Below are 22,779 nucleotides of genomic sequence, written 5' to 3'. Positions count from 1 at the left end.
GACGAGGAATTTACACTCGTCTGTCCCAGACGAGGACTTATTAAAGCATATATTCAGTAATTTATCACTCACCCACACACGGAGTTGAGGTGCTCCCCATCCCGGGAGGCTACCTTAGATGGCTTCTCCGTCTAAGGGGAGGGACTCTGGCAGCATTGCAGACCTGCAGCTCTGAGAAGACCACACAAAAGGCGTCTCCGGCGGGAACCCCATTTATAGTCTGCTCAGATCTGGCTGTGGGCATTCCAGAAGCTTCTTGGCTTCTCTATGCCCCACCCGCCGAGTGTGGGCATTTGAGAAGCTTCTCAGCTTCTCTGGGCTGTGGGGACGCTTGGCCCTTCCTCTGCTAACGACCCTGCCCACCGACTCTGGGTCTCCACAAAGAGCCATTAACTGCCTCATTGAAGGCCCCAGTTCTGAGAGGGGTGATGGGCAGCTACCAGTGCAACTGCCACACCAGTTCTCAGGGCGTGGGGGGGGAAACTGCAACTGCCTCACCATTCCTTAGTATCTGGATGTGAAGAAGTACCGGCAAGGAATACCTTTTCACCTTTGAGGTGTTACCCCTCCGTGTCTTTACGTCAACAGAATATTCACTGCATGCTGAAAGATCAATCTGTTGGGAGGATCCTAGTGAGATTTGTCACAGGTAGGTGTGTTGTATGCTTTTTTTACAAGGCAACCTAATTTTCTTCAGGTAAACAGCCGTTAAAAGGGTTGGAACTGGTGCCAGCAAACTAACACTACAGTCAGTGGTGCTCTACTGCTTTCACCAGAGAAGGGTAGAGACAGACATCTTTTATATTGTACTCCATCTTGCTGGGGAATAAATACGAAAATTATATGGAAATAAAAGTTCTCAAATGTAAGGTAGAGGGCTTGGATTGAAGATGGACAGTTACATGCATATATTTTAAGACTTCTTTTAAAAGATACTTGAAATACAGGAAAGATGAATTTAAACTGTAAAGGGAAAAAGATATTTTGGGGTGTCTGCAGACACTTGCAATACACATGCCCTACTAAGAAAAACTGTCTGAGTGTACAACAGAAATGCTATCAGCATCTTATCCTGAGAGCCACGAAGACTCAAAGGGGATGGAGACATCAGTAATAATTCTCTTCCCAAGGAAGCTCTAATGCATGAATATATAAAATTAGCAGGTTAAACATGAATCATTTTGTTTGGGCTGGGCTATGAAGAGAAGACTGAGCAAAATATGATGAAAGTGGCCGGCTGATGTAATTAGAGACTGAAGCTAATTATACCGGGAACTCTCATTAAAGGTGTGGGATGTAGTTGCTTCCCTTTTCCCAGTAGGCGTCTTGAGGTGTTCTTGCAGAGGGTTTAGAATATGTTTTAGTCAGAAGGAGCCTGGGTGGCAAACTAGCTACCATTCATGGTTACCTCATTTAAGTTTTAGGTGCCATGCTCTTTTTTTCTTTTTTTCCTTTTTTCTTTCCCCTCTCCCTCTCTCCCCCGCCCCTTCTTCACTTGTGAAACTTTCTTCTTCTCCTTCTCTCCCCTCCCCTCCCCAGCCTGTTTTGCTACTTTCCTTTTTAGGCAACTGGAGGCTGTCATTGCAAAAAAGACAAAGGAAAATGCTACTGTGTTGTAACTTGTTCTGTCAGTCTCCCGTAAGCTGCTGTTCTCACGTTTACCTGCCTGGGTTGGGTTTCTGAAGACAATTGTTTCATGCTAGCAAGTAGAAAGCACTTAAGGGAAATGTAGCTTAAGGAAGAGTGATATTTTGATGTTAAATATTAACCAGATTCGAACAAGCTCAAGAGCATTCCAAGTGAGGTTAACTTGTTGGGCTGGTGAACAAGAACGAAAGCAAGCAGTGAAGAACAGGCATGGGGATACTCTATTCAGAGGTACGTGAGCATTTTCCGTGCAGTAACTGAAGCTGTTGAAGATATGGATATCCACTGGGTTTGGTTTATTCCCTTTGCACCCTCCCACATGCAGGCTTTTACAGATCTGGAAGTTCTTTTCCTCTGGAAATGCTGTATTTTGGGTATTACAAACTGACAGAAGTACTGTTTGAGGGAGCAAAGAAAATGCAATAAGCAGTGGAATTATTGTGCAACTATGTGTTCAAGATATTTGTTGTTCTGTGTTGAGATCAGAATGATTCTGAGCACGGCACAAACAACAAACAAGTTTGCTAACTGCAAACAAATCCTTGGCTCATGTTCAATATAGATAATTGAGCTAACACCTAAGGAAACATTCCCCTCTACCCCACGATTGTGTTAGGAATGTGATTTTTTTTTTTAGCTCTTACCTTTATGAGTTTGTTCTCAGACCATGGTCCATTTAGCATACCCTAGCTTAGTTAAAGTGGTGCTTAGAGAATGTTCAAATGCTGTCCTTATCTTCCATGTTTTGTCTTTCTTTCTGACAGCGAAAGTTTTTTTACTTTTCTTGCACCTCCTGTCTGGTGATCTTGTACTGAGCAATCTCAGCCATTAAACCCCTTGCCTGTCCTATGATTACTTTATGTTTCCTGAAGCGTCAGATCCTGAATGTTGAAATACTCTTCTGTAAGTCTTGTAGAAGTACTGCAGAGATACAGTAATCTATCTACAAAGGTTTTACTTTATAATTGCATATTCAATTCTCATTTGAACACCTGACTTGGGTGAGTGTCACTCAGTCATTGGCATATATCATTTAGGTGAAGCTGCTTTAGTGGGTCAGTTGGACTAGATATTCTCCAGAGGTCCCTTCTAACCCCAGCCATCTGTGGTTCTGTAATCTTCAGACTCCAATTTCCAGTCCCTGTTTTTTGCCCTTTGACTTCTTCACTCAGGCAGAGCCATGTGCTCTTGTTCATGGTTAGCCCTGATGCTGCAGCAGGGAAAAGGCACCACTGGTGAGAGTAGAAGGAGTTTGGTGTTGTGATTCTTTGTTTTCTGTACGTTCCTTCATATGTTTTGTGCAGAATTGTCTGGTTCATCGTGTGCATCTTGTCTGAATGTTAGGTGGTGCTGCAGAAGTGTGAGTGAGAGCAGAAGTAAAGGGCTTTGCTGCCAGACAGGTCAAATAGGCGCTTGCTTCCTCTTCACCTAAGCTGGAGTTCTTGATCCTGCTTCCATTCCTTTCAGACCTAGAGCTTGTATTTGATGTTCCTGTGCCAGGTCTACCCTGCTACTTTGTGGAGGTGGTCTAAGTCTGTTCTGAGTTCTCTGGGGCAGTCAAGACCCTGCGGTTCATAAATAATGTGGTGTAGGTGAGTGTGGCCACTCTGTCTCTCAGACTGCCAGCACCCCCAGAAGTCATGAGCTCAGCTCCCACTGATGGGGGCCAGTTCACTTCAGGGCTTTTTCTTGTGAGAGCACTGGATTTTGTTTCTCACGTGTGCCTAAAGGAGATGCCATAGACTTTACGTCTGTGCTCCAGATGCCAGCACATCTCGAACGAGGGAAGCTGCAGGGGTTCTCCTGGCTGTCCTACGCTGCTGTGAGTCTTTTGCAGTCGTAGTCCTGCTCCTCTCCATGGCTCAGCCTAAGCCTGAAATGTGGACTTTGGATTCTCCTGATACTGCTTCTGTCTTGCCTGTGAAGCCTGGTTATTCTGAGTATGTATATCATAGGTTTATTTCCCTCTTGTGTATGATAGGTGGATAACAATAACGTAATAACTATAACATGGATCAGAAACTGGCTGTTAAGCTACATCGTTGCTGAGGCAGTCTTCTGACTGTAGAAAACTGAGTGAGGGTTTCCAGACTTTTAGCCTGCAGGCTTTTCTGTAGACATAAAGGAAATATCTTTTCTTGGATTTTGGATGGAATCTACTGCTTGCACATAACATTGTCCTGACTCTATAATTCTGGAAAAATGCTACTTTGGACTCCGAAGAGCAGACTTTGATCTGTTTAGGAGACTGGTTGGCAGAGTCCCTTGGGAGACAGCCCTGAAGGGCAAAGGAGTCCAGGAATGCTGGTTACTCTTCAAGAAGGAAATCTTAGAGGTGCAGGAGCAGGCTGTCCCTGTGTGCCAAAAGATGAGCCAGTGGGGAAGAATACCATCCTGGCTGAATAGAAAGTTTATTCTGGAACCTGGAAATAAAAGGAGAATTTATAACCTTTGGAAGAAGGGGCAGGATACTCAGGAGGACTACAAGGATGCTGTGAAGTTATGCAGGGAGAAAATTAGAAGGGCCAAAGCTCAACTAGAGCTAGCCTGACTATTGCTGTAAAAAGGAACAAAAATACTTTTATAAATACATCAGCAACAAAAGGAGGGCTAGGGAGAATCTCCACCCCCTGGTGGATGCAGGGGGGAAATATAGTGACAGAGGATGAAGGAAAGGCTGAGGTACTAGCTGCCTTCTTTGCCTCAGTCTTTAATAGTCAGAACAATTGTGCTTCAGGTACACACACCCTGAGCTGGAAGACAGGGATGGGAAGCAGAATGAAGCCCAAATAATCCAAGGGGATATGGTTAGCGACCTACTACACCACATAAGTCTGTGGGGCCAGATGGGATCCACTAAGAGTATTGAGGGAGCTGGCAGAGGTGATCACTAAGCCACTTTTAATTATTTATCAGCTATCCTGGCTAACCAGGGAGGTCCCAGCTGACTGGAAGTTGGGAAGTGTGACACCCATCTACAAGAAGGGTCGTAAGGAGGATCTGGAAAATTGCAGGCCTGTCAGTCTGACCTCAGTGCCAGGGAAGGTCAGGGAGCAGATCATCTTGAGTGCCACCATGTGGCACATGCAAGAAAAAAAAATGATCAGGCTCTGTCAGCATGGATTTATGAAAGGTTGGTCCTGCTTGATCAACCTGATCTCCTTCTATGACAAGGTGACCCGCTTAGTGTAGTAGGGAAAGGCTGTGGATGTTGTGTACCTAGACTTTAGTAAATTCTGACACTGTTTCCTACAACATTCTCTTGGAGAAGCTGGCAGCTCATGGTCTGCACAGGTGGACTCTTCACTGGGTAAAGAACTGGCTGGATGGCTGGTCCCAAAGAGTTGTGGTGAATGGAGTAAAATTCATTTGGCAGCCAGTCACAAGTGGTGTTGCCCCGGGCTCAGTATTTGTGCCAGTTCAACTAACGGTGAACGAAAAGCTCAGTATTGAAGACAGAATAAAAGAAAGAAACTTATTCTCTTTTCAACTGGAGAACTTAAAATGCTGCCAGTCTGTCACATTTCACATAGTTATTGTCTGTGTGCAGTAGGATATTAGAAACCCGTAGCACTCCTGTGATTTTCAGCCTCTCCTTAGTCTAAGTTCTTGCTGCTGGAGAGGGAAGGAATTGCAGGTCAGGTCAAGGGTGTGTAGAAACAGAGCAACGACTTGAACAACAAGCAGTTCTCATAAGCCAAGCGGGATCAAAGCTGTGGGCACGCATGCACATGTTTTTTAGCTAGGAAGTTTAACTTCAAGCCTAGAAAATAAACATTGCTTAGAGTATGGTTTTTCAACTTTCACCTAAAGTGCGGTTCTGTTCTGGGAACTAGCGAGTCAGAAGTGGTACCACTTGTTCAGCAGTGCTCATCCAAAAGGAAAGCCTTTTGTAAACTTAAAGATATGTGGGTTTGTCAGTGCTTGCTGCTTAATACAGTGACCAGCTGCTATGAGATTGGAAGCCGTTTCTTAAATGGCTGCAAATGAACTGGATTTATTTCTTCGCCCCAAATGAACAGCAAGTTCATTCCACCGTGCAAGGGCTGTGAGTGCTCAGACTGAGGGCTGAGAGGTGCTGGGTGGCAGCAGCAGGAGTGTCTCTTACCACCATCTGCTGGACGTCGCCTAGAACTGCAACCTCTGCCAGAAGTGCTTGGCAGTGTCTTAGGGATGTGCAAGTAATAGGTCAGAACGGGAAGTGTGGATGTTTTAGTGAAGCGGGTGCTGATGAATATTACCTTCTCTTTTCAGCCCATTTGTCAGGCAGCTTATAATAACGATTTCAGTGAAGTTCAGCTCCTTTTGGAGCGCAACAGCAACTATCTGAACATCCAGGAGAGCCGCGGTGGAGACACACCCTTAATTTGTGCGTGTAAAAAGGGAAACAACCGGATCGTTAGCTATCTTCTAAAAAGAAATGCCAACGTCAACCTCAGAAACAAGGTAAGTGGAGTGTATGTGTGGGGACACTGGCAAGCGCAGCCAAACCTGAGGTTTTTTTCCCACCTGAGGCATGTGTATAACCCTCAAATTACAATTCAATAAGCCTATAGGTTTCTGTTTGTCTCCTCATTTATTTTCCTAACTTGACAATACACACAAGATAATAAACATTGCCAGTCAGAATTTCTATCTGTGTCACATTCCCCATCTAGGTAACACTGCACACCATGCCTGGTCCCCTGTGGGTTGTGGTTGCTTGCCCATGCAGCATTCTGCATTTGTCTTGCCCTTCAGCTTGTATCTGTCTCTTCTGTAGGCTTGCTTTTCCTCTGTCTTTTTCTTCACCCTGGTTAGAAGAAAGGTCTGAAGGAGAGCCTGTCCATCTCTCACAGGTGCATCCCTGACGAGAGACTGACCCTACAAAAACCTTGCTTATTTCCCCTGCAGACCTGCTTTTGTCATGTTACAGACCAGTAGCAGTAAACGTTTTTTTTTTGTGGTAGATTTCCTTGTAGCTTACAAGTCAAAAGTAGATGAAAGCTGTGTGTTCTGGCTTAATTAGGCATTTATTCTTATGATGTTGAAGGTGGTAAAGAGCCAGGAAAAAAACCCACAAGGCTGTCAATTCTCTTGTATCACCTCGTACTCCAAGGCAATATTTAGCCAGTGCTATTTGTGGGCTATCTCATGTCTCTGGTTTCCAGTGCATTTGTTTATTTCATAGGAGGACAGCAAATATTTGTGAGGTCAGTGGCATATTCTGTCCCATCTGTTCTTCTTATTGCATGGGCTTCTCTGTCTTACCTCAAAGTCCCTTAGAAAGGGTTCAGTATTTTGAAGAAAGATCATTTTAACTGCATTGGCAGCCCTTTGCTAGCTGTGCCTGGCTTTCTGAAGTGCCTGTCTGCCTCACCTTCACAGATGGAATCAGGCCCTTGGGTGCAGAGCTTGACTCTGGTGCTCAGGACTGAGAATGGGGAGCAGAGGATGGCACGAAAAGGCTTCTCTGCTTATTTTGGGCCCCAGCACAACACTGTAACGTAGTTTGTCAAGCTCCAGTTTGACAACGTGTAGGGGGTTTAACACAAGTGTTCTTAACACAGAAGGTTAGAGTTCTGCCCTTTAGTTGCTTTGGTTTGCTCAGTATTCAATGATTTTTTTAAGCTGTGTTTGTGCTAGGGATCTGCTGGGGATATTGCTACTTGCCTGTGTTTCTTAAGTGTGCCAAAGGAGGTGCCATAAACTCTCCCATGTCTTTTCTTCAGTAACAATGTCCTCTACAAGAAGAGGAGCTTTGGGGATTCTTCCTGCTGATTTGACTTGCTGAGCAGTGGTGGTAGCCACACGAGACGTCCGCTCTACCCTCTCTCTGCAGCCATGTCCAAGTTTGCAGGCATACATGTGGAATCCTTTGGATCCCACATCCTTCTTGCATGTGTAGCCCAGTTTCCATGTGTTAAATGTGCTTCTACTTGAAGGAAGCAAAATGCATATGTTTGTTTCTGTTTAAAAAAAAATGGGAAATATTTCTAGGAGGTTACCTAAAAGAAAGCTTTTGAAATATAAAATAGTTCACTATTGTCAATATTAAACAAATATAATCAGATCAGTGAATCTGGTACTAATCAGAGTTATTTTCTGTGTAGAAGGACCGCACTTGTCTTCATTATGCTGTGAGAAAACGGTTTAGCTTCCTTGACTATGTGCTCATCATAATCCTCATGCCAGTTATGCTTATTGGTTATCTTCTCATGGTGAGTCTGGATGAAAGCAGGAAAGATCCTGTACCTTTTCCTTTCCCCTTATCACCTTCCTCATGGAAATATTTTGGGCCAGGAACCTGTATAGAATATGTGCTTCTTTTTTTAAAAGCAAGGACTGATAGAGAGCATCAGAAGAAGCAGAGATTTTGCTGTGCCTGTAGCTGGTGAAGGAACAGAATTATATCACTGCATCAGCCCGGCATTTGCAGAAGCCAGACGCTCTTCTTTTTGGAAAAAACTGCAGCATTTAGCCAAAACCACTTAGTACTATACACAGATAAATTGTCTTACTGTGTTACTCTTTCCCTTGCATGAAACAGATCTCAAAGACTAAACAGAATGAAAACCTGATCAAGATGTTGCTTAGAGCTGGAGCTGATGTTAATGCTACAGACTCTGTAAGTGGGTTTATACAAATACAAATGTGGCTCGTATGCATGCAACAATACTAAAACCACAATTCAGAATCTTCTAGCGACATAGACCTGCTTTCAGAGTAGGATCAGGGACTGAACTGACTGTGATGTACCAGGAGGATTCAGTGTTTACCCTTGACAATTATTTAATTCTCCCTTTCTGACAATTAAGAAAATGCAGGAAAGCTGGGTTGAGTCACTTATGAATTACATACCTGTACTTATAGAGATTCTAGTGATATAAGCTTCCGAGGTTATTACCATTTGCGAGTTCTCGGAGTGGAGCAGATTTGTGGGCAAAGGTCATTCCACGGTGCTAGACCCTGTATCTTCTCTTGATCTTCAGAGTGTGCTGCTCTACCATATGTAGCATTCTGTGTCCACTAGCCTACTTGGGTGTGGTAAAGAACTCCTCTACTCTAAGGCAGAAAAGGACAACCCCCAATTTTAGCAGTAACCAAATTCCAAACCACTGAAGTGTGAGCAAACATATTGCTTAAGACATAGTTGTTGAGATCAAGATCAAGGATTCCTCTGAAATCGGTAAAGAACTATTGGCCTCCTGCTGAAGGTATCAGACCTGTTTTAGCAGCTGCATCCTGAGGAATGAATGATTTTGTTGTTCTTTTTGCTTTTATAAGAATGTATTTGTTTAAACGTGTAGTATTTTGTGACAGGAAATGTTATGTGTCTTGGGCATCCAGCTGTTAGGAGGAAACTGATAAGGTTACAGGTAGTCATACTTGCCTAAGGTCTGTTAAAGAAGTAATAGAACCAAAATTCACCTGCTTCTGTTTCCCTTCAGTCTGGTTGCACAGCCCTTCACTATGCTTGTGAAATGAGAAATCAGGAAGTCATTCCTCTGCTGCTTGAAGCTCATGCCGACACTTCTGTAAAGAATCAGGTAAGAAGGTGAACTGGACAACTGTATAACTGCTTCCTGGCAGCAGATTCATTAGCTATGGGGTATAAAGGAACGTTTTCTCCATTGCCCTTTTTGATATTAGCAACTTTTTGTGCCACTGGACACCATTCTTTTGAGGGCGACTAAGTTAAGCTCCTTCTGTCATCAAAAAAGCTCAAATATTGTCCAAATAAATGTTGACCTGGGAGTATCTGCATTACTGAGTTGAGGTGAGCAATGTGTTGCCCATGTTTCTCTTGAAACCAGCTCTTAGCTTAGCTCTGCTCTGCCTTTGGACATTTGTCCCAGGAAAGAGTGGAACAGGTTTCATTACTGGAGGGGAGGGAAGGGAAGGACTCTGCCCCTGAATTCAGGGAGAGTAGAAGTGGACCCAGCATGTTCTGAAACCTTTGCTTCAGAGCAAGGACATGACAGTGAAACTTAAGCAGGAGACCACTGCATTTGGGTGGGAAATTTGGGAAAGCTCTTTGTACCTGACTCACATCTATCACGTTCCAATGTATTTCTTCTGTTTCTTTCAGGATGGGGAGACTCCTTTAGATATAGCGAGAAGATTGCAGTTCCACAACATTGAAAGCATGCTAAGGAGAAATTCATAGTCATTAAGGACTCTTGAACATGTGGAAAAGTACCTCATCTGGCAATTCATCTTGCACAGGAGCAGGAGTCCTGCAGGGAGTTGAGGGCTGTTACTTCATGAAGACTTGGTTCAGATCTGCCCATTCCTTGCTGCAGACTTTGACTATTTTGTGTGAGACTTGTCAGTACTCCCAAGGCCACTTGGGCTGAAAGGAGTTAATTTGATGTTACTAAGCCATGAATGATTACAACAGTGTTCAAAATATTGCCTTTTCCATTTGCTTCCCCACTTTTATTACTTGCCTTGTGCAGTGTGTGGATTTTGTTAGCTTGCTATAATATTTGCAGCCAATGCAAAAATAAAACATCCTTTAGATTGTGTGTTACTTGTTCCAAAGGGATATGCTTGACAGCTGCACAATATGCCACAGCAGTTTATACAAAGCCTGGTAACCTTCCTCATAGTATTTATTTTGCTATGATGGCAGTGACTGGGAAAATAGATGTTTCAGCTTAGCACTTCCTCCTCCCATACCTGGTACAAGTTTCACACACTTTAATTTTCACTATGTTTCTACGAGGGAAGAATTATCTTCTCTTTTTTGTCATGTAAGAAAGAGATTCAACAAGTTGCTGGGGACCACAAAGGCACAAAGAAAGCCGATTCCCAGGTGACTTTAATGCATTAACGAATAACAATGAAAATATGTTTGGCACAGTAGAGAAACAAGTTTTTTGACTACCTTTCCAATATAAACAGTGTCCTAAAGGAAACAAAAATCAATAAATGTAATGCTGGGGACGAGAACCAGATGTATTCTTCCCATGGGACTGGACAGCATAGCAAGCTTTTCAGCGTGGTGTATGCAACAAGGGATGCATAGACCAAAACGATAGTAAATTCATGAGTCTTCTCTTGTATAGGTGAAGGCAGAAAAAAGCCTGCAGTGGTAAGCAACATATTAAAGTGGCCTGGCGCTTTGTGATTTAATAATTCAGCAATAAAGGGGAATCTCCTTTCGAATGTTGCTGTATCTTGCTTTCTTGGTCTAATGGATCTTTATTTTTGTTGACAATTTTGGCCATTTCCTGTAAGCTGACATAAGTTCTGAAGACAGATGCCATGGTCAGCACTGCTAATGGCTGCTAGACTGGGTGCATGGACAAGCTAGTGTATTTTTCCTGTGTTGCAGAACATAGATAAGTTTTTCAGTGTAATTTTTCTGCTGGCTGGTGACTCCAATTACGAAGGGTCTTACTTGGGCAAGAGGAGCTCTATGTCCCACCCAGAAACAGCCTGGGAGGCAAAGCTGCCCTGTCTGCGTATATAAAATGAACGCTTCGGGGGTGTGACCTGGGGAACCACACCCTTACCTACCAGGTCAGCTTGTAGGTAAGTATGTAAAATATACATGATAACAACAAAGATTAGGCTTAGAAAAATGAGTCTTGCAGAAGTAAAATCTGTCCAAATCAATTGATCCTTGCAGCGTGTGCACAAATATATTCATGTTTTAAATGTTCATTCCTATACACCTCAACCTCCTAAGGAAGACAGCAGTCACAGTAACTCCATGGAAAACCTCTGACTTTGAGGAAAGCAAGAAACCAAAATGTGTAGATAAATACCTCTACTGGTATCCGTTAAGTGCGTCTGTGTGTTTACCTCTTCCCCAGGTATCACCCTTATTGCCAAATTGCAATTTTGAAGGTTTTTATTGAATGAATTAACACTCTGCATATGGTTTCAAAAGTATTTTCTTATTAGTTCAATGATTTTCCAATACATTCTCTCAGTTGCATCAAGGCCCCAGATGAAATCAAGATGTCCCCAAGTAGGAAAATGTTCATGGTAAACGAGATTAGTAATCCGAGGAAGTAGTTTTGCCATGTCTTTTGGGTCTGCAAATGTGTCTTGTCCACCGCTCCAAACGGCAATTGGTGTGCTAATCTTCTCTATCTTGTACGCAGGAGGAGAAGACTGCAAGAAAGGGAGGAGACCTGAGTGAATGCTGCTGTGTCAGAAGTTGTGTTCAGAGAAAGGATTCTGTGAGAGCACCTCTCTTTCCCTTCTGCACTCACTATGATAAAACAGTAATGATGAAGGCCACCACCTAGTGTCCATTTCCCTAACTCCATTCCCCCTTGACCATGAAAGGAAATGATCCATCCTAATCCTGTGTCTTTCTATAATACGTGGCTAAGAGTTGTCCTGCAGTTTGACATCTGCTTGTGCCCTTCAGAGGTGGGGATATGGAAAAAGCAGTGTCTGTGTTTATCAGGTAAGGACTGTGGATCTTATTCATGTGTGTATTTATAAATTTTGTTGGGGTACAGAGTTCAGCTGTTGGTCTTAGCTGTTATGCTTCGTACTTAAGTGGCAAGGAAATACTTTGGTCAGTTATGATTTCACTCCAGAAAATTTCTGAGACAATGTGCATGGGTAGAAACAACTGATTATATTCTGGAGTCTTTCCATCTGTGAAAAGCAGCTTGTCCTGGTACAGCACAGGTCACTATAAGTCAAATGTGTTGCTTAAAAGTGAAATGATTGTCAGCCAATTAAACAGGTGACCATAGCTGTGAGATCCATTTCCTCCCTTAACTGAAAGACAAACCTTGAGGATTTTGGGGAAAGTAAAGGGCTTTATAATCATCCAGTACTAGGACTTGGACGTGGCTCTTAGTTTTTTGGGAATGGCGGGTAAATTGGCATGTCATGGGACACAGCCCTGCATCAGCAGGGGTGGCAAAACGAACTTGTTAGCTGTTTGTGAGAAACTGTCTACGCCTTGTTTGTGAATGGACTTTTACACTTCTGAGTATTATATTTGGGTGAAACATTACCGCAGACTACTCTCTCCCTCTTTCTGTAGCACTTGAGGTGCTCAATTCTGAATTTTTCTTAGTTTTGCCAGGACTCAAGGATGACAGGAAAACCATACTGCTTTACCTGGTTGTATTTCTTCGTGTTTTCCTTACAGCCATAGTCATAAGCTTGAAATCTGTCTCCATATATTATCTGTTAAAAGAACAGATAAAATGTAAGTGGTGAGAGACCAAGAGGCAGAGTCCTGAGGCATTTTCCTGCCTGTGATTGAAGCCAAGGCTCAGGCAGTGGGCTGTGAGTTACTCCCACCCCTTCCTCTGGCTGCAGGTAGAGTGAGCGGCTTCATTACATTTCCTCCTAACTTTCTCTCCTGATCCTCAGCCACCACCCTTGGCCTGTTTTGTTATTAAAATTTTACTTGACTACCTTAGTTAACTAAAGTTGGGGTCCCTGTTTGTGATGCAGAGTTTGGTTCAGTTGTCACATGGAGAGAGGACGTGAATGTTTAGAATGTGTCAGAGCTGTTACTAGACTAGTGCAATATAAGATCTCTCCCTGCACATCTTGTCTTTTGTGTCTCAGTTTGTCTGGTCCATTTATAGTAGCGGCAACATTTCCAGAGGCTCTGTACTTACATGAGTTTGGCTATACATGAGTTGTGCTCTGACAGCAATTTGGAGGTGTAACATTAGATACAAGACATTAGCCTTCTTGAGTGTGTGTTGTCTAAAAGACATCATACATGCTCTGCAGGACTGATGAGTGATGAGTTAAGTACACAACTCTTTGGTGGTTTTTGTTTGGTTGGTTTTTTTTGTTTGCATATTTTGTTGTTGTTTTACTTTGTTTTATTTTTTGCACAAACCTGACAAGTAATTTCACTGTGAGTCTTTGTATGCAATAGAGGTGAAGTCAGTGTCAGTTTAGAAAAGGTTGATTTCAAGGCTTCGAGTAGCTGGGAATGTGCTAGAAATCTGGTTGCTCTATTGCCTTTGCTATTTTCTTCTATCCTGCTGTATCTGCATTTGCTTTGTAGCCACTTGACTTTGTTAGAGGCTGGTCAAATACACTGTAAAGCCACTGGCTGTCAATGGTTTGTTCCTATTTCCTGGCTCTGTCTGGTGTATTCTGTGGGACTGACTGGTGGGAATTATTGTCAGGAGTGTCCTCAGGACAACATCTATATTCTAAACCATATTAAGTGTTTGCAGAAATGGGGGTTCTGCCTATGGGATGTATGTAGATATCTCCTGGCTCAGCAGGTGCACCTGGACACATGCAGTGATATTTCTTGGCTGGTGCTTTCTTGACCTGTTCTGATCAGACCATATATAAAACAAGCTCAGCTTTGCCAGTGCGCAAGCAGAAACTCATCTTTAGAGAACTGGAATCCAGGATCTGGACAGTGGCATGAGTGACTAAAAGGGTTTTGTAAAAATCTGGCTATTGGGAACAACCCTGTGGAGCGATGTTGTTTGTCATGTACTAGAGTAGTACAAGGTAGTTCCCCACGTTGCTGTTGTGCCAGCAGAAAAGTTTGTGTGGTTAACTGGCTTTGGGAGGTGATCCAGGCTGCAATTAGCCCTCTGGGAGAAAAGCTTTAACCTGCATTATTTCTTTGTCTGGCTCATCCCTGCCCGCTCAAGTTTCCACTATCCTCCTACTGCCTGCCAAGTGCCTGGACCATGCTCACGTTCCCTTCCGCAGCTCTCAAGGCAAAGATGTACATAACTAAAGCTGACGCCTGGAAGCCATTGGAGCCCAGCATGCAGAGCAGCCTGATGCGCCCAGGGGAAATCTCAGTGCCTGATGCCAAAGGGGTAATTCAGGCAAAGTCTGGTGAGTCATGGGAAGCAGTGCTCCCTCTGTGGCAGGTGCTCAGGGCAGCATGTGAGAAGATGTGATGGGCAGTTTCCCAGATCTGTTGCCTGTGGACTTTCCTGGGGGCCGTTGGCTGCATACAAAAGCAGTAGTAAGAGTCTGTTTATACATCAGTGCACAGTTATACCTGATGCCAATGAATAATGTTCTGTACTGATGTTCCAGCAGGGGAATGTCCTACGTATACATCCATTCGACTCTGGAGAGAAAGCAGAAGTGTTAGAAAGGTAGTGATGTGGTGTTGTGACAGAATAAAGCTGTGAAGGACATGAGCAACATACTGCTGCTGTGTTAAAAGCCCATTTTAATAGGATAGTCTTCAAGTATCAGATAGAGAACTGAGAAGCAGACTTAGGAATATAGCTGGTTAATAGTATGCATCTGAATGCTTTCTTAATGAAAATGAGTCTGTTCCATGAAGACAGTACTACTGCAGGATCCTGCAGTTCAGCAACAGTATGGAAAAAAACTTTCAGTTGTTTCAGAGTAGATTCCTCACCTCACCTCACACCAAACACAGATGCATACATAAGTCTTTTGAAGATTTGTTTTTCTCTTCTCTTTACTCCTAGTGCTAAAGAAGCCAGCCTACGAAGCAGATTGTTTTTTCTTCTGTTCGCATTTTTATAGTTCTGTTAAGGAGATGTTCCAATTCCATCTCCTTGGATCCATCCTCAGACCTGTTATCTTGTCATGAGAACCACATTAGTGACTTAACAAAAGTCTGGAAAGATTCTTAATGGTTTAGCTCTGCAATTCAGAAGAGCTGCAATGGAGCTTTTTGCTGTCTTTTAACTATTCCAGTGTTCAGAGGACACTGGTGTCCACATGCTAAGGAAGGAAACTGGGAACTGTATTACCAAGAAAGAGTCTGACTCCATCAGCCATTGGCTCTTTTTAAAGAGCATCTGTGTACTACCAAAATGTGGTTGGCTTAGCTCCAAAAAAGGGCTCATTTATTGACATGTACAGTACAGCTCTGGAACATATTCGGTTCTGGACCTGGAATGTGTCCTGTTGTTGATCCCATCCATCATTAACTCTAGTCCTGTTTGGCACTGTATGCACCACATAATGTCCTGATATTCCTTCAGTCTGCTGAGAACTATGTTGTGGTTTACGTGCATTTACATGCATGACAGTTACTATATAAGGATAGAGTTCATAAACATAACTTCCAAAATCACCTTATTTTTACCTTGAGTAGGTGTTCTTGCATATGCTTACCGTGTTCAGATTTTTTATGTTGCCTCCAGCTATGTAACAGAGTACGTGTCCACAAAACTTATCCAGGTTTGCACATAACTGTGTCACAGGTCCTTTCAAGGATTCGATTTGGTGAAAGGCTCCTTTGTGGCCAAATAAAAACTGAGGGAAGGGAAAAGTGCAACATTTTTTTTTTCTTGTTACAGGTGCATTTTATGCAGGAAACTGTTGCTAATAGCCTAGCCTCCTAACTCAGTATTCAAAGATTGCTGGAACAGTTTGCCCTCCCAGTACCCCTTAAAACACATTCTTCCCCATAGTGCATCATAAATCCTTCCTTCTTCATATTACTGCATCAATTCTGGAGGAAGCCATCCTTCCATTTCTAGAGTAGTGACCTCAGTGCTCACTCATTTCTGAAGTCCCAGAGATTTTCATGGCTATTATTGCAGCTCTGGTTTAGTTCCTCATGCATGAGGCCAGTAAAATATTAGTTAATAGCAAGAGTCCTATGATGAGACAGAGTTTCACAAGTCTGTTACTTTACTGGGATCTGCTGCTATAAGCTGTAGAACTCTGATATTTTCCGCACAGAGTTTTGGGAACACTTCATCTTCCTCTTTGGGAACACTTCATCTCAGATTGAGTGAACCCTGTGAAGGTAAGTCAGGCATTGGGCCTCTTAGAAGGAAAAATGACATACCCTGAGCAGTGGTTCAGGAGCTTTTGCTATCTTAACCAGAGGGCTTGTAGCATATGAGCATGTGGTTACTGGGCCCAGAGCACAGAACATTTTCACCCTTTTAGCCAGCTCAGGGTATGTAGATAATGCTATGAAGCCTGTGAAGACAGAAGAGACAGCCTGAGTTAGTGAAGACATCTTCTACAGACAATTAAATGAGCAGTAGGTAGCAAAGAAGAAGTGAGACTGGATTTGCAGCCTGTTGTCTATTGTCCATGTTTGTCTGTGTTGCATGTTTTACCTAAGGCAAGTGTTAAACCTACGGCCTGAAATGAATTTTATTTGAGAGACAAAGTTCATTCTGAGGTTTAGAGCATGTCTTGACATTGCCTTTATCAGAAAAGGTTTTGTAGGCAACATGCAAATGAGGTTTTCATTATAAAATCTGTTCCTTCTAAAGGTCAAAAAACTCTCATAAAAATAAGGTCTTCAGATTATAGTCTGTAAAGGTCTATATCTGCTTATGCTTCCATGAAACTGTAGAATAATTAGCTGAATACTGAGAGCTTTGAATGTTTTCAATGGATTGTTTGCATCAAAGGCAGTTGTAGAAAACCTAGATGGTTAGTTTGTTTTGCCATGAGGGTTTTTTAATACTCTTATGAAGGGAAAAGAAAGAAAAGGTCTGGAGCTGTGACAATATACGATTTTCCCCCATTTTCTTCTCTTTTTGTTTACATTAATGAGCTGGCAGTTGCTAATCAATGTCCATTAATGCATCCTACACATAAATCATAAACATCAGGAACTTTCAGCTGATGCTAAAAGAAACTTGCATTCAGAGGCCACGAAGCGAGTCAATGGTAAAGGCTGGCACTAAGAGAAAGTAGGTTATTAATGTTTTTTCTTTCCTAATTTCCAGTCTCTGGCAATATGTTTTGAACAGTAATGTGGCCAGTAATAGCCACTCAGGAACTATGATTTAAATTGTAATATCTCCATTAAGTCACATCACTTAGTAATGTTGAGGTTCTTTTTCCTTGTCTTGTGTTATTTGAAATTAAGTATTATATGTGCTGTTTGATCTTCTTACTTTTTCCTTCCTGTTCACAAGGGAAATAACTGTTTGTCTTAATACAAAAGATGAACTTAATGAAAATTCCCGTTGCTGAGAATTTAAGAAAAATACCCAGTGCAGTACCTGAAGTACCTGGTAAATGACCACTAGTATGTCTCTAATTATTTTAAAAGTTGAAATACATTTGGATCTGCTATTTAGTTTCTTTCCTTATTAAGGGTAACAAAAACCATGTTTAGAAAAGTTTTTGTATTTTCCAAATCTCTACTCAGAAGGCACTTCTAAGTTTATTGGCTCTCCACAAACTGAATCAATGGGGAGACCCACCTACTGATCAGATCTGAACATGAATGATTGTGAACGGTGAGTGTCCTTACATTACCTGCTGTTGTGCCTTCAGAGTGACCAACATAGTAGACATCCTTCTGTCCAGTTTTATTCATGATGAAGTACAGCTCTGCTGGAATATCGTATTTACCCATTTCATCAAAGCTACAGGGGAGAAAGACAAAAAGCTAGCAGATAATTCAGCTGTCACAGTGTGAGTTACTGAATATCACTTTTGTTCATTGCACCAAGCAGGACCCACAGAAAGACAAAGCTGCACGCTTTGTCTGCATTCTTGCTTGAGTTGAGGAAGGGAGTAGAGGAACACAGCTGTGCTGCCTGGCACCTTGGGCTTTCTGCAAAGGAGGTGCTGGTTTCGCCCGTCAGTGGCAGCCCTTGGGGAACTGAATTTAATCAGTGCTTTCAGTAACATGGGTTACAAAACACTTTTCTCTCTTGATTGAATTCAGCTGCGAGAGATCAGAGATTTCTAGACAAGGCTGCTCAGCCTGTTCCAGCTGAGGTTCTTGCTTTTCCTCTCACAATACTGTCTCTCTTTTTCTCAGCACCCCATTTCCTTTCCCAGTGTCTGAAATCTCTTCCCCAACCAATGCTCCCAACTCTGAGTAGCAGGTAGCATTGTGCTTTATCTTCTTTACTCTCCTTGGTTGGTGTAGACCCTGTTCTGATGCTGGTTTAGGTAAAAAACCATCACACTGAATCTATCTAATCCTCTCAGAGTTTCTGTCTTGAGTAATTCTTCCTTAAAGAGTACCTGAACTGCCAGAATGCTTTCTGGCTGGGATTAAGGATCCTGTGTTTTAAAGACCAAGTGTTCCCTCGGCTGTTTCCCATCCAGACATCATAGCCGGCATCTGCGAGGAGGAAACCCAAGCTGTTGTTGGGTAAGTTAGAAATCCAGTGAGTAGCATCTCCTAGAAAAGCATGCTGCAGGAAGACTGCAGGCTTTTGCCCTGGAAAAGATGAGAGTATTCTTACATTGGAGCAGTAGTTAATGTGTATTTGAGATTGGGGTGCAGATATTAGTTCGTGAGAAGTTTTAGATGTCTCCTTCTTCAAGAAGGTCCCAAGAGAATTATGCATAGATATTGGTGTGAGAAACCTGAAGGATTTGTTCCATGCAAGCAGGAAATGTTTAATGACATTTCATAAACATTTCATGACAGGACTGGCAAATAAAGAATTTCATGAGGAGGCCTGTTCCCACCTACTTTTGCACTGGAAAGCCAACTTACAAGTGCCTATATTGAAACCATCTACCCACAACTGAAAGCTGCTGAAGGCATAACAGTGTATGGAAGACAAAGAATAATTCATCCAAAGAGGCATATCTACCCTTATGTCTATTCAGTAACCAACTGAACAGGGCTGAGAGGCCCCTAATCTAACTTTGGTTAACCTTAATTCGAATGTAAGGCTGGCCCAAATGATCTCCAAAGGATGAGATCCAACTAGGAGGAGCCATTCAAAATAAATTATTCTATAATTCTAACAAGGAGTCACAAACAAAGTAACAGTATCTTGAATTCTAGGTAGAAATTTTTATTTCACTCAGAAAATGTGATGAAACAGATGAAATGCATTCGCTTTTCATTGATAACCTGATTTCTTATCACCTTCCTTAAGAATATCTTTGTCCTTCAGAAGGCTGGGAATTAATATTCGTACGCATAACCTGAGAGGCTTTGTTGTCAGGCTTCTACTTGAAATGTGTGTTACTTAGGGTGTTAATACAAGACCTCCCCACACCCAGTCTACCAATTCCCCCACCACCACCCCAGTCCACATGAGGGAAAAAACTGGGATATGACAAAAGTCTGAAATAAGGACAGAAACACTGAATGTACGGACTTCAGATAGATTCAGAACTCAGGCCACATTCCTGACTAGGTGCTCTTGCTGAGATAGAAAGGTGTGGAATATATCATTGCATGTGCAAAGGGTAAAGATGGGGGACCCATGTAAGAGTTGGCTCTCCGACTTTCCTCATGTCCTATGACTGTGTCACACCTGTATTTTGGCTGTTCCTCCCAGCAGGAATTCTGAAAACACCAAGAATGTATCCATCCTCTGTGGTAACTTGATATTCCTCGCTGGGATATCCGTGATATCGGATAATTTCACTCTGTGGGAAGCCAAAGGAGAGTTTGTCAACATGCATGTTGTCCTGTTTTGGAGGGTAACCAAGCTGAGCAGTGTGGAAGTAGGCTGTTCTGTGATGGCAATGCAAGGCCCCTGGCCACAGGGACCATGGCTGGGAATGAATATTACAGGTCTTATAAAAATATGCATCAAAGTTATGGGACAAAGCAGGACTATACTGAGTGACTAAGTTTTTGGGAGTTAGTTGGCCATATTTTGCAAGGCCGATAGAGAGTAAACATGCGGCAGTATCTGTATAAGACAGTATTCAAAGATGTGGGATTTGGGTCATAATGAATCCTTTCTTGCCAAAGTGTGATTAGGCAAGCCATGCAGGTGAAACAAACAAAGGTGGAGCTCTTGTCACTCATGAGACCATCTACACCTAATTTTGCATGTACTGTGAGGAAATCTTTGGTGATTCAGAGTAAGGAGTCTTAGATTCCTTTGTGTTGTGAGAATCTGCTGTTTGAAGAAGGGGTTCAACCTCCCTTGCTACTGTACTGAGGAAACAGGTTGTTAGAGAAGGAGAGGATTTTGCTTCCCTTGAGACTAGAAACCAGGCTTTGCCTCCACTGCAAAGAATTTCTTCTCTGTGGCAGCTCGGACTGTTTGGATATAAGCATCAAATTTTCTTCTAGGCGGGTGCACCCTGTCATAGTGCTGGAGGACTCTTTTTCCTCTGGCCAAGACCATACTCCTCCCTTCTTTCTTCTGTAGCCTGAAATACCAACATGTGTTGACAAAGGTGACTGCAAACGGGGATCATGAGGTGTGGTCCAGGCTTGTGTTCATCATATATCTGTTGGGGTTCACCCTAAACGGAGGCAGCGAAATTCTGTTGTTCAGTTTGGTATGGACTGGAGCATGTGGTCTGTGCTCTGGCCACAGTCCAAGTCTGAGTCTTGTTGTGGAGTTAAAATTCAGTAGCCTGGATGTCATGGCCCCTCAGGAGGTTCTAAGGAGTTGCCTGTCCTTGGAGCCAAAAGCAGCAGCTGGAGCTCTCCATTGCAGTACTATGTGTCTGACCTCATGCAATGTGCAAGAGTCGCATCTGTCCCTGACACATTTGGAGCTGGCCCTCATTGCAGCAGTGACTCTAATGCACCAGTTTTGGAAAAGGAGGGTTAGAAAAATGGGAAATGCGAAAGGGGCCCTACTTTTAGTCTCCTGACAGGGACTGTTAGTGATGGGGCAACGGTAGCGGTACCTGGAGAGACGATTTAGAAAGAATGGGAGAGAGAAAATGAGCCAACTTACAACATTCATAAAGCATTCGGGGTTGCGAGCCTTTCTGTACTGGCTTTTGTCTTGATTCAGAGTGGAGGGTGTTGTGAATCCTGCTGAAAAGGCAATTGCTTGGGAGCAGAGCAGCAGGAGGAGGCACCGCATCTTGGGGCTGTGTGAAAGAGCACATGCAGGGGTGTTTGCATTAGGAAGAGAATGGCGTGGAATTCCAGAGGAAGACCCAAGTGGGGAGTCTCCTGAAGGTTGCCCAAGGTCTGTTCCCCAAGGGGCTGCTAGAATGAGTACCTCTGTGAGGAAGGACTGTCCACAGCTCACTCTGTGTAGCAGGGAGGGTTGCAAAACAGGTGAGAAAAATACTTGGGGTAACATACACCAAATTGCCTAAGCACTCTGCAGATGACAAGGGAGCTGTGGTTGATAGGCAGGGCTACCTCTTGAGTCTAGCAGAAGCTTAACAAAGAAGCTTGAATACCTGAGATGACCATCACCGAGCTTGTTTGCCTTTCTCTACCTCCACTCCTCTGCCAGCAGGAGAGGTGAAAGGAGAAGAAAGCATTGTTTGTTTCCTGTCTCCTCAGGAATGAGGTGCGGGAGGTTTGGTGTAGGCTTTAATTCTGCCTTCCCTCTCCTTCTTTGGGATCAAATGCCATTCTTGTTGCTGGCCAGTAGTGTGCTGGGGTGAAGGATCAGCCAGTGAGGCTCGTGAAGGTTTGCAGGGGCCAGGAGTGATTCAGTGATTCTGGGAGGAGATGTAGTGGGCTTAGGGGAACATGCTTGCACCAGATCAGTGCCAGATGGTGAATTCATCACGGTGTGATGTGCCCCAGACAAGGTTCGAATTCTGTTTTAAATCAGTTCCTCTGAGAATATGAAGCAAACAAGATGACCATGTGTGGCTCCTCAGAAGCCCCATGAGTCAGTTCCCAGTCAGGCTTGCCTTTCAGGGTGAAACTAAGTCATTTAGGTCTCCATTTACAATCCCCTCAGGCTTCTTCACCAGGCCCTTGCATTATTTCAAGAACCTGCTCTGCCATCCCCAGATAATTGGATTTTTCCTACTGCTACTTCAGAGCTCAAAGTTTGTGTCTCTCAAAATCACTGGTTGCCACCAGCAAAGAAATAATGGAATGATTTGGTTTTAAAGCAGTAAAAAATAGATCCTGAGCCTGTCTCCTTTATCTCTCAGAAACGTCTGTCAATATCGCAAATCTTGTCTTGATCATGGGGAAGTGATGCCTTGCCCTTTCCTGGGTTGACCGATGGTACCAGATTAATTTTTTTGAATAGAAATTGCAGAGTACATTCTATCTAGCACCAGTTTATGCCAGCTCCACCTACAGTTGACATGCTACCAGGTTTTAGTCTTTATTTTCCAGAACTCAGTTAATGAATGCAGGAATGGTACTCTCTGTGAGTTTCCCCCACCTTCTTTTCAACGTGCAAATTTTGACTCAAATGCTCCCTATAAAAGGGAAGAGCAGGTACTGTGTCCCAGAAAGTTAGAGGACATGAATTAGTTAAAAATGTTTGGAGACCAAGAGAAGTGCTGACATGTTCAGTGCTCCTTGCCTATAGGAGAGCCACGAGC

At 43.1% G+C, this 22,779-nt stretch overlaps 2 protein-coding genes across 2 annotated transcripts; one reads left to right on the top strand and one right to left on the bottom strand.

Moving 5' to 3' along the window:
• The first annotated feature begins 1,747 nt into the window (after positions 1–1,747).
• On the top strand, positions 1,748–10,744 carry ANKRD22 (ankyrin repeat domain 22). The gene is made up of 6 exons (XM_065638416.1): positions 1,748–1,878; positions 5,902–6,093; positions 7,740–7,847; positions 8,177–8,254; positions 9,078–9,176; positions 9,719–10,744. Exons 1-6 carry the CDS (start codon positions 1,858–1,860, stop codon positions 9,794–9,796), a joined length of 576 nt encoding a protein of 191 aa, XP_065494488.1. The 5' UTR covers positions 1,748–1,857; the 3' UTR covers positions 9,797–10,744.
• Positions 10,745–11,523: 779 nt separating this feature from the next.
• Positions 11,524–21,335, bottom strand: LOC135990685 (lysosomal acid lipase/cholesteryl ester hydrolase-like). The gene is made up of 9 exons (XM_065638616.1): positions 21,204–21,335; positions 19,812–19,926; positions 18,556–18,754; positions 17,836–17,945; positions 16,397–16,533; positions 15,715–15,855; positions 14,615–14,686; positions 12,730–12,798; positions 11,524–11,757 (listed from the first exon to the last, which is right to left on the bottom strand). Exons 1-9 carry the CDS (start codon positions 21,333–21,335, stop codon positions 11,524–11,526), a joined length of 1,209 nt encoding a protein of 402 aa, XP_065494688.1.
• Between the last annotated feature and the right edge of the window lie 1,444 nt (positions 21,336–22,779).

Source organism: Caloenas nicobarica, chromosome 7, assembly GCF_036013445.1.
Source record: "Caloenas nicobarica isolate bCalNic1 chromosome 7, bCalNic1.hap1, whole genome shotgun sequence".
NCBI classification, from domain to species: Eukaryota; Metazoa; Chordata; class Aves; order Columbiformes; family Columbidae; genus Caloenas; species Caloenas nicobarica.
This window is presented reverse-complemented; position numbering and strand designations above follow the sequence as displayed.

Excerpts from the sequence above, each read along its gene's own strand:
- ANKRD22 (XM_065638416.1), top strand. The coding sequence starts at position 1,858 with ATGGGGATACTCTATTCAGAG. Across the intron at positions 6,094-7,739 it reads ACGTCAACCTCAGAAACAAG|AAGGACCGCACTTGTCTTCA; the intron begins GTAAGTGGAGTG and ends TTTTCTGTGTAG. Across the intron at positions 7,848-8,176 it reads TTATTGGTTATCTTCTCATG|ATCTCAAAGACTAAACAGAA; the intron begins GTGAGTCTGGAT and ends TGCATGAAACAG.
- LOC135990685 (XM_065638616.1), bottom strand. The coding sequence starts at position 21,335 with ATGCGGTGCCTCCTCCTGCTGCTCTGCTCCCAAGCAATTGCCTTTTCA. Across the intron at positions 19,927-21,203 it reads CCGAATGCTTTATGAATGTT|AGTGAAATTATCCGATATCA; the intron begins GTAAGTTGGCTC and ends GGCTTCCCACAG. Across the intron at positions 16,534-17,835 it reads CTCTGAAGGCACAACAGCAG|GCTTCATAGCATTATCTACA; the intron begins GTAATGTAAGGA and ends CTGTCTTCACAG.